Source organism: Dendropsophus ebraccatus, chromosome 1, assembly GCF_027789765.1.
Source record: "Dendropsophus ebraccatus isolate aDenEbr1 chromosome 1, aDenEbr1.pat, whole genome shotgun sequence".
NCBI lineage: Eukaryota > Metazoa > Chordata > Amphibia > Anura > Hylidae > Dendropsophus > Dendropsophus ebraccatus.
The window spans coordinates 165,238,943-165,253,499 of record NC_091454.1 but is presented as its reverse complement, the minus strand read 5'-3'; the positions used below and the strand labels follow the sequence as shown (position 1 = coordinate 165,253,499).

At 39.1% G+C, this 14,557-nt stretch overlaps 1 protein-coding gene across 1 annotated transcript in view; it reads right to left on the bottom strand.

The window, feature by feature from the left end:
* ADAMTSL3 (ADAMTS like 3) overlaps positions 1-14,557 on the bottom strand; it is a 367,623-nt gene that overhangs the window by 121,730 nt on the left and 231,336 nt on the right. The window contains exon 7 of the mRNA XM_069983695.1: positions 893-1,019. Within this exon, the coding sequence (XP_069839796.1) occupies positions 893-1,019 (127 nt within the window). The remainder of the gene's footprint in view (positions 1-892; positions 1,020-14,557) is intronic.

Here is a 14,557-nt window from a genome sequence, read left to right as displayed (position 1 = left end):
CCCCAACTGATTCTGAGAAAGATGGATTAAGCAATGTTAAGCAGCCCCATAGAGAATGTACTCCCTTTTTAATATCAGTGAGGGCTCAGCAGTAAGCCCATCTCCTATCCTGTAGATAGAAGATAACCTTTTTAATGGGACTACCCCTTTAAACTCTGAGGTAAACCTTCACAACAGCCTTCAGTGTAGGATCAGACATTCAGACGTCATTACTGATCACCTGTGGAAAACCATACCCAGATTAGTGAAGACCTTGTGAGCGCTTTAGCTGTAAAGCAGGCAGTAAGATTTGCTACCCTATGGTCAAGTAAGTGACTTATTGTACAATTTTGAAAATATGGTTGACTGGTGTAGTGATAAGGTCTGTTAGTCTAGACCCTTAGGAGATTAAGCAAGTAGGTAAGAACAGGGGCCCATATAGCCTTGGAGACTGGTCGGTTAAGGGACAAGTCGAAGTCTATTATTGTATTGTATTGTATTGTATTGGAGGAGTACAGATGGATAAGCCTATGAGGAGCCTGTAGAACAAAGTTAGGATATAGAAGATTCCCCTGTGTACAGTGCAGATGCCATTGATATACTGAACTTGCAAGGTGGCGTAAACCTGTGACACAATTAATAAGCAAGATTGAAGATGTTCTTGTATGTTGCTGTAAGGTTAGGTGCCCAGTTTTCGGAGAATTGTCACTCTTTACAAACTTGATTGTGAGGCTATACTAAAATCTGGCACTGTACTCACTAAGTGACATATACAGGGCATAGGAACATATTTATCCCACATTCATTGGTCATGCCTTGTATTTTAGGAGCACATAAACCAGCAGAGCAGCTTTCATCCATAAAGAGAGCTAAGGAACACATTTAGGAGTATAAGGATAGATCAGGAACTTACTTTTATCAGTGGAGAGATGTGTTTTGGATTGTCCTCTGACCAGCCGGCATGTAGACCCATCTCCTGCACAAACTCCGCAATTGTCTTCTTTGGCATTGCTCCCAAGCTGACGATCGCAGCCCACTGCCTGCCAACATCAATACTAAAGTCAGAAGGAGGGCAGACCTGTAGTGCACATGCTCAGGTTTCTGGAATTTTATTTATTATGTTATGCTGTTCATTTTATGTGCTGGCCTAATTCTGTCAGAGCACACATTGTTTCTCGTGGATATTAGACACATCCTGTGTTACCGTATCATTTATGTTATTTTAGTTAAATAAATTGGTTATCAGTTGCTACAGTGCAAGTAAAAAATATACTATTACTGGCTCACTGAACAATTCAATGGGGGATGTCAAAGATATTTGCATGCATAGTTTAACCTCTCAGATGTCTGTACGTCCACAGTATAATTTCGTCTTTTTGGAATTCAATATGCTAAGAGGAAATATTCTCATTATCTCTTTCTCTCTCTTTCTGCATTTATGTTTCATTTTGTGCATTAGCCAAATGTTATGTTTTCTTTATGGGTCATAGCTAGGGATACTGGTACCATGGATATCTCTTTTTTTATACGTTTATGTAAAAAAATTGTAAAAAAAAAAGTTTTATTAGTTTTAACATTTTACAGTAAAAAAAGACAAAAAAACTGTATAAAAACTGTTGAATAGATGGTACAAAAGAAGCATAAACAAGGATGAGGACAAGAATTGCTGAGCCAGTACAGTGGAGCACGGAGGGGCAACCTGAGCAGGGTCTTCTTAGGCCAGTCTAGGGTCTAAACATATACGTTTGTAAACAATCAACACAACCCTGGTAATGGTTATTATATGTCATACACCGACCATTCACTTTCTAATAAAGCCAAAACAAGGGTGGTAAGGCCCATTATGTCCCAAAAATAAGAAAAGAGCAAAAGACATTGAAAAATATAGTCTTAAACGTTCCTGCGAGAAAAAGAATGACATGTATTGGCGTCCACCCTGGAGGTAAATGGAGTGATGAGCAATGAAAGGGGGAAACACATCCAGAAATCAATTAGCCTGCCAAGGCAGTCTTATACCCCTCCGAGGATTGGAAAGTGAGCCAATGGACCCACGTTGCAGTGTACCGTTTCACTGCCGACGGGGAGACAGCCATAGGCTCCTCCATATGTTGAATATGTGAAATCTCTGCAAACCATTCATCAAAGGTAGGGGGCTCTAGGGAGCTCCACCATCAGGGTATGATGGTTCTGGCAGCTTGCAAAAAATGACGGGTAAGGAACTTTTGATATTTATTATAATTTAACATAATCAGTTTAACCAGACAAATTTATATCCCACAATAATCCGTTCACTCTCCCATGTGAGTTTGCAGCTTATTTTACATGCTTTTTATTTATATTTCCCATTATTAATAATAATATATGAGGATGATAATGAAGATAATGGTTATTATTTTAGTGCATATTATTTTTTCATTTATATTTATTTAGTCAGTCATTTCTAATCTTTTGCCTATATTTGGAGAAAGCTGGAATAACATGTCCGAATGCTTGCCAATAGATCACTATTATCAGTGATCTGCATAAAGAGGAATGCTGGGAGCTGAGCAAAGTCTGTCAAATGTACTCATATGCAATGTACAAATGCAATGTCTGTCATCTTGGTTAACACGTCATTAATCTTTTTGTTATTCTCTATCCTTTTTGCACCTTTGGTTCATTAACACTTCAATACAAGCTATTGTCATTATCGTCTCTGACATAAAGATAACAGACAGAATGTGTAATCTATTCCTGTAGTCATCCTTTTTACATCTATTTTTTTACATCTATTTTTTTATGAACAGGTAATGGAACATATAATGTAAGCAAATTGAATGATAACATCACTGTAAAGAAATTATTGCAATTTTATTCCTTTCATGCTTGATATTCAGTTCCTGCTAAGACATGACGTAATGCAAAATCACTAAAAGGCCGTAATTGTTACAGCAGCAATAACCTTTATAGAAGCGATCCATTTTTCAGCTTCAGAATTGTGACCAACGTGTTTAATGTTGTGGAAAACCGTGGAAGGACGGAGCTAAGAGAGATGTTATATGACACCACAGAGGTAGACTGTGCTATCCACTGCATGAACTCAATCTCAGGTAAGACTGTTAAAGCTCACATAAACGCTGACTGGTTGAGTTCTATTAGGTTGCAATATGGCACACATACGGGGGATTTACCATTGTCTTAACTAGGCACAGCCTGTGAAAAGTTGCAAAGTTTGCAAATTTCATGTGAAGTACTAAAATTGTAAGGGACTGGATTATACACTGATCAGTTATAGCATTGAAATAACCTGCCTAATATTTTGTAGGGCATTCTCCTGTGGCTTAAACCACATTGATCTGTCAAGAAACTGGCACCACAAGACCTCTGAAGGTGTCCTGTATTATCTGGCATCCTGTAAGTTATGAAGTGGGGAATCAGAAGCAAAGCCAACACCTTGATCTCCTGGTGAACAATTTTTACAGTGTGGCAGGGTGCATTATCATCCTGAAAGGTGTCACTGCTATTAGGGATGAAGGGGTATTGCCATGAAGGGGTATTTTCAGTCTGCAACAATGCTTAGGTAGTTGGTAATGTTATTCTCTGATACTGTCAGCCTGCAAAATTATTCAGAAATGGGTTGAAAACCATTACATTGATGTCAATATTTTAACTTGGCCTCCAAATTCCCCAGATCTCAATCCTATCAAGCACCTGTGGAATGGGCTGGAAGAACTAGTCTGATCCATAGAGGCTCTATCTCAGCATCCAGGACTAAAAGGATCTGCTGCTAACGTCTTAGTGCCAGATATCACAGTACACCTTCAGAGATCTTAAAGGGTCCATGCCTCGACAGAACATGGCTGTTTTGCTGGCACAACAGCAGTTTACAATTACATACTCGTAGGACCAGACACAAAATAGCCAACAGCTATAACTATTTGTAAGACCCTACAGGATGAAAAGAAAATGTGATAGCAGCATATTTTGGTTATTATTTTGGGCTGTCCTTTAAGAAAGTTTTAGAACATTTCACAGTCTGGCTCCTGTCATGTGCTAGTAATACCAGATTAAAGGAGTTTTCCTGTATAACAGCTTTAGTAGTGCCAGGTAGCAGTGGGCACTGCCGTGCTAAAACATGCTTCTTTGCAGCTGCAGAACTAACAACTAAGCAGTCCTGTACTGGTTTTAGCAGTCACATATAAATATTTTGATATACAATCCTAAAGTAAGCTTTGACACATTCCATGCATTAAAATCCAACTTAAAAGGTCCCAACAGGATAAGTTTAATACAGAGATTTCCATTACATGCACAAATTATTATTATTTTTTTATTATTATGTCTGGCGCTGTCTCGCTTGACCTACTAAGAGGTCATCAAATTCATTTGATTTAAAAACTGCTTTATATTCGTCCATAGCTATGTAAAGGAAAAAGCCTTGGAACCACATAAACTTTGTGAGGGTAGTAATCATTTTATTCCGAGCTCTGTTAACTCCATCTAAAATCTGCAGATTTTTTATTGTATACTAGAGGTTTACCACAAAGGCTCAACACAAGAACAGAGAATTTCCCAAAATTCCTGATGTCTGTATGTCCATGGCACAGATTAGATTGTAGGTGTCGGATTAAATACTGATGGTCCTGTTTCCAATTGTACTTTTAAAGTCGGGTAATCTGTTTTTTTTTTTTTTTAAGTGGTTCTCCACCTGCATTTGTAGTCCAATCTGAAAAAATGGGTAATGATATGGTGACTTCTGCGAAGCTGCTGCTCTTTTTCATTGACCTTAACATACAGTAGTATGGCAATTTTAATATTGACAGCCATGAACTATTAGCTCATTAGGGACAGGTTGATGTCTAACAGCCTGTTGACCCTGTTGCTAGTCATTCAATTCCTAGCAACTAGTCTGCAGCTCAAGACTTATCCGTGTTTACCTGAACTAGGAGAAGGTACCAAGAGGCTTCGTAAAATCTAATCAAATGCCAAACGTTCAGGTTCAGAGAACCCCAAATAGTTTGCCAGGTCAACACAATACTAGTGATAAGGTGATTTTAGTGTTATCACTGCTGTTAATATTCCCATGTGTATCTCCTCCATGGTGCATAGCTATTTTTTTATTCTCTCATTTCAGAGGGCAGAAACAGAGCTGTGCTTTTCCCACACAGTCACATCTTCCCTGGCCTGTTACAGTACAGCACTTATTCTTCTCTGGTATGCTATCATATAGTGATGGTTAAAAATACACTGAATGGAACAGGCTGCACTGTGGTAGGAAGATAATACTATAGATGGCATGAGGAGGGAGAATGAGTAATTTTTGGTAAACTAAGTGGTCTACAAATATGTTACAGATCACATTTGCTTATAAGTTGTTTGAACTGCAGTGAATCAGCATTGAACATTTAAACATTGAATCCTTGGATATTAAAGAAGGTTTTCTGGAAATACAATAAGAAAATACCAAATATGCTATAGGGTACGTGATAAATGGTTCAACAACTTTTAAATCATCCATTTATTTGCAGATATACTGTACAAGAAGCTGCACTAGAGCCCTTTCAGAACCATCATACAGAGATGTGAAGGTATAGCAGTTCAGTTGGCCAGGACACTGCCATGGGACTGCATGGCCAAGGAAATATTTTTCAATGCAAATATTTTTTTCCAATGTAACCTAATTTACTACTATCATCCTCCCACTTAACCCTTTAAGGACATGGCCCATTTTCGTTTTTACGTTTTCGGTTTTTCCTCCTTGTGTTTAAAAGGTCATAGCACTTGCATTTTTCCACCTAGAAACCCACATGACCCCTTATTTTTTGCTTCACTAATTGTACTTTGCAATTACAGGCTGAATTTTTGCATAAAGTACACTGCGAAACCAGAAAAAAATTCAAAGTGTGGTGAAATTGAAAAAAAAAACGCATTTCTTTTATTTGGGGGAAATGTGTTTTTACGCCATTCGCCCTGTGGTAAAACTGACTTGTTATGCATGTTCCTCAAGTCGTTACGATTAAAACGATATATAACATGTATAACTTATATTGTATCTGATGGCCTGTAAAAAATTCAAACCGTTGTTAACCAATATACGTGCCTTAAAATCGCTCCATTCCCAGGCTTATAGCACTTTTATCCTTTGGTCTATGGGGCTGTGCGAGGTGTCATTTTTTGCGCCATGATATGATCTTTCTATCGGTACCTTGATTGCGCATATACGACTTTTTGATCGCTTTATATTACATTTTTTCTGGATTTGATGCGACCAAAAATGCGCAATTTTGCACTTTGGGATTTTTTTGCGCTGACGCCGTTTACCGTACGAGATCAGGAATGTGATTAATTAATAGTTCGGGCGATTACGCACGTGGCGATAGCAAACATGTTTATTTATTTATTTATTTGTTTACTTTTATTTAAAACCTGGGAAAAGGGGGGTGATTCAGACTTTTATTAGGGGAGGGGGCTTTTTACTATTAACAACACTTTTTTTTTTTTTTTTACACATATACTAGAAGCCCCCCTAGGGGACTTCTAGTATATACACTTGGATCTCTCATTGAGATCTCTGCAGCATAGATATGCTGCAGAGATCCATGAGATCGGCACTCGTTTGCTTTCGGCTGCTGCAGCCAAAAACGAACGAGTGCCGAGCCGAGGACGGCGCCATCTTGGACGCGTCCCCGGCCGGCATCAGTAACGGAGATCGTGGGGATCTCCCCCACTAGACACCAGGGAAACGTTGCCTCCGGTAATCGGAGGCAGCTGTCAACTTTGACAGCTGCCTCCGATTAGCTAATTAGCGGGCACGGCGATCAGACCGCGCGGCCCCGCTTTGAAGTGCAAGTGAGGACATATGACGTAGGGGTACATCATATGTCCTTAAGAGGTTAAAGGAGAAGTCTGGCAATTTTTTTTATTAAAGTATTGTATTGCCCCCCCAAAAGTTATACAAATCACCAATATACACTTATTACGGGAAATGCTTATAAAGTGCTTTTTCCCTGCACTTACTGCATCAAGGCTTCACTTCCTGGATAACAAGGTGATGTCACGACCCGACTCCCAGAGCTGAGCGGGCTGTGGCTGCTGGAGAGGATGATGGCACGGGGACACTGAGGGACACAGGGCACTGGAGGGACACTGAGCATCCCCCTGCCATCATCCTCTCCAGCAGCCACAGCCCGCACAGCTCTGGGAGTCGGGTCATGACATCACCATGTTATCCAGGAAGTGAAGCCTTGATGCAGTAGTAAGTAGTAAGGTTTGTATAACTTTTGGAGGGCAATACAAAACTTTAATAAAAATATTCGCTGTAAATCTCCTTTAAGTAGTCAAAAACTAGCCAAGATCTTAGGCATGCTCCTTCTTTGTAATAGCCTATTAATATGAACGTACAGTAAAGAAGTTATAGTGACATGACCATGTTAAGCACAGTCCTGTCCAGGCTGTTACTAACAGCAATTGATTTAATTTTTCTTAACCTCTAAAAAAAACCACAGTTAAATAGTGACTGTGTAGATGAATTCTGCCCTAGGGAGTCCTGGAAAACATGGATAGAGCCATTGGCTGCACCCATGTTTTCTGGCAGCCCTAGGGCTGCATCCAACTTCTGCAGCTGCAGGGAATCAAATAACAAACGTTCGCGTCCAGAGAACTTTGCCGATCGAAACAGTTTGACAGGTCCACTACTTCTGGCACATTCACTGTGTGGTACAGGCCCTGAATAGCTGATTGGCCAATCAGTAATGGATAATCCATCCTGTGGATGACCCATCTGTTTTGCACAGAAAACTCCTTTAATGCCCCTAACAATACCCTACCAAGCCGACAGCACTGCAGACAGTAATGGTGCCCCACAGTGCCATCATTGTCTATAGGTAGAGAGGATCTCTCAGGACACTGTATTTACAATGAACTACGTTATTGTACTCCGAAGCCACAAGAACAGAACTGACTGAGGGATTAGAGTTAAACTAAGGTAACCCAATGACTGGAAACCATAGGTACATTATATAAGGAGGCGACTTGCATTCTATACGCTGCTATATATATTTTATGGCTGTGGTTTTGGCTCTCCACTTCAGCTGTGTGATCCATTTCCTTGACTAAGTGACACACAGGGCAGAAATTAGGATGTGGAATTGCTTGTGTGTTAATGTTGTGCAAAAATGTGTGGGATAAAAAAAAAATCATCCTCATACGTTTTCAATTAAATAAAATAGATTTTGCTGAATGATACTAAACTGAAATAGTTCCACAGTGTAGTAAAGGAAAGTGTACAACAGAGACACACGGAGTACACCAAGAGCAGGGCTATGCAATTGTATAGGTACACAATGGCATATACTGTATTACTATATGACATAAATCAGTTAATGCCAAGACTTAACCTAACATAAGAACAAATCCAAGGCAAATTCAAATAGGGAAGCAAGCCTGAGCAAAATTACCATAACCAAATAATAAAATGTCAATGATAACTATAGAAGAGGAGTTACCGTAATTACTTTACAATAAAGTGGTCACATACATACTATGTATGATATTTGTATTATATAAAAAGTTTACTCAGGATCATACATTTATTCATACATTTATGTAAAAGACTGTGTAACTCGTAGCACAGTGAAGACACTAAGGTGTTTCTCTGTGAAGAGGGAAATGGGAAACTGGAAGGTTCCATGGAAAAATTTGGAATGGTGTCCCATACCACCATTGCACTACGTATGTGGGTTCAGGATAAAAAGCCATGCGTACTTTTCTTTTAATCGTGCACCGTTTCTTAGCATCTCATTTACTGTAAGGAAAGTCCATAGTAGATACAGTGGCCGGCACTACCGATCATGAAGCGAGTGGAGGTATAGAGGGATAGGCTTCACGTTTTGGGAGTGGGTTAATGGTTCATGATGGGTGCTCACATTCCTATGTCCAAACATATATTTAATAACAGTTTAAAGAAGAAATACGGGTGGCACTCACCTTCTGTTGAAAACCTTTTTTATTTAGCAAATGGGCTAAAATATAGCATGCAGGATCAAGTCGGGGAATGCCATATGCTGCAAATAGTAATAGTACTATTTGCAGCATGTGGCGTCCCCCCACCTGCTCCTGCATGCTGCATTTTTGCCTGTTTGCAAAATAAGAAAGGTTTTAAATATTACAGAACAGTCAAAAAATCATGAATGCAAGGGCTTTTAAGCATTCTAATGTCTCCTTTCAATATACACCATGAAGAGGATTCTGTTTTAATACCAGATCTACTGCTGCTACCAGACAAACATATAAAATGTTACATTATGTATTTGAATTGTATATAGAAGAAAACAGGTATTTCACCAGCAGGTCTCTGTAATTCCATACACTGTTTCATTGGCCCACATGCTCCAGCTAAAAATATTTCACATAAAAGACTTTCTTTCATCTCTAAATGTGAAAGACTTTTGTTTACTCCTGATGAAAGAATGTGATCTGATGTGAAGACCAGCTATAGACGGTGTACAAAAATGACCAACTTTAAATAAAAAAACAAACATCAAGTCTTCTAGTATCAGTTACTGTATGTCCTACAGGAAGTGGCATATCCTTTTAAGTCTGAAACAGTGCTCTCTGCTGCCACCTCTGTGGTGACAGGAACTGTGCAGTGCAGTTGCAAATCCCCATAGAAAACCTCTCCTGCTCTGGACAGTTCCTGTCAGGGACAGAGGTGGAAGCAGAGAGCATTGTGTCAGACTTAAAATACATTACTTTCTTCATTACACACAGCAGCTGATAAGTATTGAAAGACTGGAGATTTTAAAATAAAACTCATTATAAATTTGTATAATTTTCTGACACCAGGTGATCCTTTTTTTCCCCCTCCGAAATATCCATTTAACGTAACCATCTAATTGTCACCTGTTACATGTAGTTATTTCCATCAGTTGGTGACCCACCTCAGCCAGTGATCAATTTCTGTACTGTATGTCAAGACAGATAAGAGAGAAACAATGTAGGTGTTATTTCCATTTTGGAGAGTAAAGAGGCCGTTATTAATGTTTAAATAACTAATAGTAGCAACATTTTGTGGGACCTAAAAGGGACACTATTACTATTTGCTGTCATTGACATAACAATGTCAACTATTACTGTGTCAGTACAAAGAGGGCACTTTTACTGTGTGGTGCACTATTACAACCTGGGGCAGAATACTGGTACTATGGCGTTTGACAGTATTAGTTTTGGGAAACTATCTACCTGGCACTATTGTTTTCAGGGACACTCTGTGTGGCTCTAGTTTTGGGGGGCTATGATTATGACACTATTATTTCTGAAGTATGGTATTTGGGGGTACTGTGCAATACAACACACACACACTGTAAAGCCATGTTCACACACTGTTTTTTTTTTAATTAAATACTCAAAATAATGGCCATTATTTTCAGTCTTCAATGATTTCTATTGAAGTCTATGGAAATAACAACCGTTAGTTCACACAATGCATAGAAAAATGGCAATTCACAGTGGCCGTCAAATTAATGTTCGAGACATTTATTGGCGGCAGCCATTGTTTTAGGTTGTTCACATACTGATCATTTTTTTTGGCCGTCTTTTCACCATCTTTTCACCAAAATTCAACACCCAAAAGGGTATTGATAACAGCCATCATTCAACCTAAACTTAAATAATGAACCAACTACCATCATTGCAATGATGGCCCCCAAAGTATGTTATACCACGGCCTTTACTTGGCACTTAAAATGGACATTATTTTGAGCATCAGATAACAGTCGTAGGAAATCGTTGGGTAAACATAGCCTAATGGTTACAATTTGGACAGAGATAGGAGCTGAAGTAGGGGGTAGGGGAAGGATCTGAGTTTGTGTAGGTGGAAAATGCTAGATAGGGCGCTAGAAAAGCAAGTAGCTAAAATTGTCTGGACTGCAGACTCTGAAGACGAGAGTTGAAAGTCAAATAAGTCTTCAAGGTGGTCTAGGTCAAATGAGAAAGTGAACAGTTACACTTATTGTAATAACTTTATCTGCCATCTACCATTATATGGTCATTGTATGCTGTTATTACTTACTGTGTAGTTTCTTTTTCAGAAGCAGAATGGTAATATTATTCAACCACCATATAGCAGTAATAATGGTCGAGCGGTGGCAGTTGTATTTGCATGATCATTGTTCTTATAGATATTTTTCATGAGGGTATTTTATGTAGCATGGAAATGAGATTGTGGAAAAAACATGGAATGGGGATTATCAGGAAATCTCTGGTAGAATTTAGCTTCCTTCAGATATTTATATATTGACTGGTTATTTCAATGACTGGATGCCAGCTCATCTTTGGTTACGTTACAATCCCACGCAGACAAAGATGAGCTGGCTGTCAATCCTTCTTAGAGAAGGAAGGGGTGACATAATGACTAAAGGCCATATTACACAAAGTGATTATAGTCCATATTTGGCAGATTATCAGCCATTACAGCTGATAATCGCTTTGTGTAATAAAAAAACAACCATCAGCCGACATGCACAATGTTAGCTGATTGCTGTCTTTCAACATGTTGAAAGATTACAGACTAGGATAGCAACCATCTGCTTCCATTGCTCCCTATAATAGGAGTTGCGGCAGCAGACCGCTGCTATCTCCCATGGGCTCTAAAGATCATCAGGGGAGCCCCCCGCAGCTTCCCACGGCCCCCTGGCACTTACTCGCTCACAGACGGCTTGTGTAATTGTGCCAACAGCGAGCAGGGAACGAAGAGCAAGCAAGCACTGACCTGACAGGTCGGCACTTGCTTGATCGCGCCGATAGTGTTGAGCGAATAGTAAAATATTCGAATATTCGATATTCGTACGAATATCTCTTGAATATTTGAATATTCGATCGAATATTCGATCCCATTAAAGTCAATGGGAACAAGTATTCAATTATTCAAAAATATCTATTCGACCACTTGGGGGTAAAACCGGAAGCTGGGGCATTTGAACGCTTATCGAATATTCGGCGAACTTATCGATAATATTCGATAGATCAAATACCTTACTATTCGATCGAATATCTATTCGATCGAACAGTATCCACTCATCACTACGCGCCGATCACCCCCTGTAATAGGGGCTTAAGCCATGTTACAAGAATGGAATGGGCACAAACAGTGTCCCAGACCTGCCTCTGCGACACTGTCACCACAAAATTAACATAGGTATAGGTAACTGGAAACTTGCGGCACTGAAACGGATCAACGCTGTCAGTTTCCAATAAAGCAAGCAGCCAGTCAAACACAGTTTTTTCTTAGTATTTAACACTAAGTGAGAGGGGAAGAAATAAAACCTTCCCATACAACATTTAGGTAAAGTTTCCTTCTCCCTTCTTCTGGGATCCATTCTTGTTTTGGCTCTATACTTAATTTTACATTTTTAATTTTGTATATAATCTTGTGGTGAATGACTCCATGGTATATGGTAGATTGGCTGCTACATTTTTATGTACAGTGCAGAGGAAAACAGCATCCCAGAAGAACTTCAGTAAACCATATAATGTTACATTCTGAAGGGGAAGCATTAAGGAAGGTTTAATATGCGGAAGCCAACAGTTAAGTTATACAGGCTATTTTCCATATTTAATCTATTATGAACACTAAAGCGATCACTTATTAGTTTCTATTTTGTCTGCATACTTTTAATTTGATAAATTTATATTTAAAGGGATACTCCAGAGACTTAAAAAAAGTTGCTTACGCATTGCTTTAATAAAGTTAACGTTATTAAAATAACTGTAGTTTTTTTTAAATACACAAATGTATTTCTGCTCACTCGCAGTGGTGAGGGTCGAAACAGACCCCCCTGCTGCCACCAACATTGTGTCAGGGACTGCTCTTAGTACACAAGTGGTGGTGGGGTTTGTACTGGACCCTGCTCTGCATTGCGCTGTGTGCCAGCACTGGAACTGAGCAGGGGATCAGGAGCTGCAGGGCTTAGGTAGCCCCACAGTTCCTCAAACGTTAGTGGCCATGTCACCCCTTACTGCTGCCAGTCAGCGGATCAAGGGAAGTGCATTTGTAAATAAAAAACCTACACATTTATTTAAAAAAAATATATGTCAAAGTACTATAACTTTATTAAACTAGTGTATTAGCAAAATTTTTTCTTCTTCGGAGTACCCCTGTAACTGTCCAAGGTGAACATCATGACTTACTACATACTGTATATAGTAAAATACATATGCTGAAGGCAGCTGGCATTAGTACCAGAAGGTACCAACAACAGCAGGTTTCCAGCCACCTGGGGAGTTGTGTGTGGAGAGAGGTAACTAATTAACAGGTTATTTATACAGTAGATGGAGTATTCTTACCTACTATATTTTCGGGTTGTGGAACATATCATTGCTTTGATGTAACAGTGATTTGGATTATAAGCATGTTCCCGCAATGAATCATGCTCATAGTTATCTATATATATATAATATATATATATATATATATATATATATATATATATATATATATATATACATATGTGTTACAGCCATTGTAATGATTTCTATAGAGTCCATAAGAAGCCACTATTCTGCACTATTCTGTTAAAAAAAAAGTTATGACTGATATTCTACAGATGACTCTTTTTTTTTTTTTTTTTTTTTTTTTTTACTACATCATAAAAAGGTTCCCAAATGTCTATAGTGAACTTCCATTGACCCTTGGATGGAAAGCTAATTGAGGTTATCGGCCCAACATTCAGATGAAACATATGTTTGTTTTCTTGCAGAAGACTCTGAATGATGTCATTCTACAGTATGAGATTTACTGCCAGCCGAGTCTAAACTCATCTGATAAGAAATCACTATTCCAAATCTGACCGTCTTTCAGTAAATGTTCACCTAAATTATTGAAAGATTAGGGACTTGATAAATAAACAGATATATGAGGTAAGATAAAATGCCCATTCCAATATATAATGAAGATCTCCAGAGATTTTACACAGGTCAGTCTCCCTTCAGCGAGGGGCAGAAATGAGGAACTCTTATGTTGAGCCCAAAGGTTAATAGGAACCTCATTCTATTGCTGCTGGCAACAGTCATTTGTCAGGGCAGGACTAGTCTGCTCACTGTACATATACAGTGGTACCTTGGTTTAAAAGTAACTTGGATTAAGAGCGTTTTTCAAGAAGAGCTCACAGTTTTTCAAAATTGTAACTTGGTTTAAGAGCATTGCTTTAGTTTAAGAGCTGCCTGTACTGGGTGGGAGTAGGGGAAAAGCCATGGCCTGCACAGGGTGGTCTACAGCACTGTACTCTGACCCAGGAAGTCTCCATCTCCTTCCAAATCATGGTAGCTCTGTCAGCCCTTGTGTTTTCCATCCTCTCCATTCCTGCTATAATGTGCCTGCACTTACACTCACATGCTATGCACACTGCTGTATATACAGTTTTTATCACTGTCCTCCTGCACAGCTCTGTGTTTCTCACTTCCTGATTGGTCCATGCTGAACACACGCCGCATCCCCATTGCTGTCATGTGACCACACAGATCTGACAGCAGCCCTGCTTCTGTATTCTTACCTGTTGTACTACACTACTGCATTATGGGGATCTGCAGTTCCATCCTGTATCCA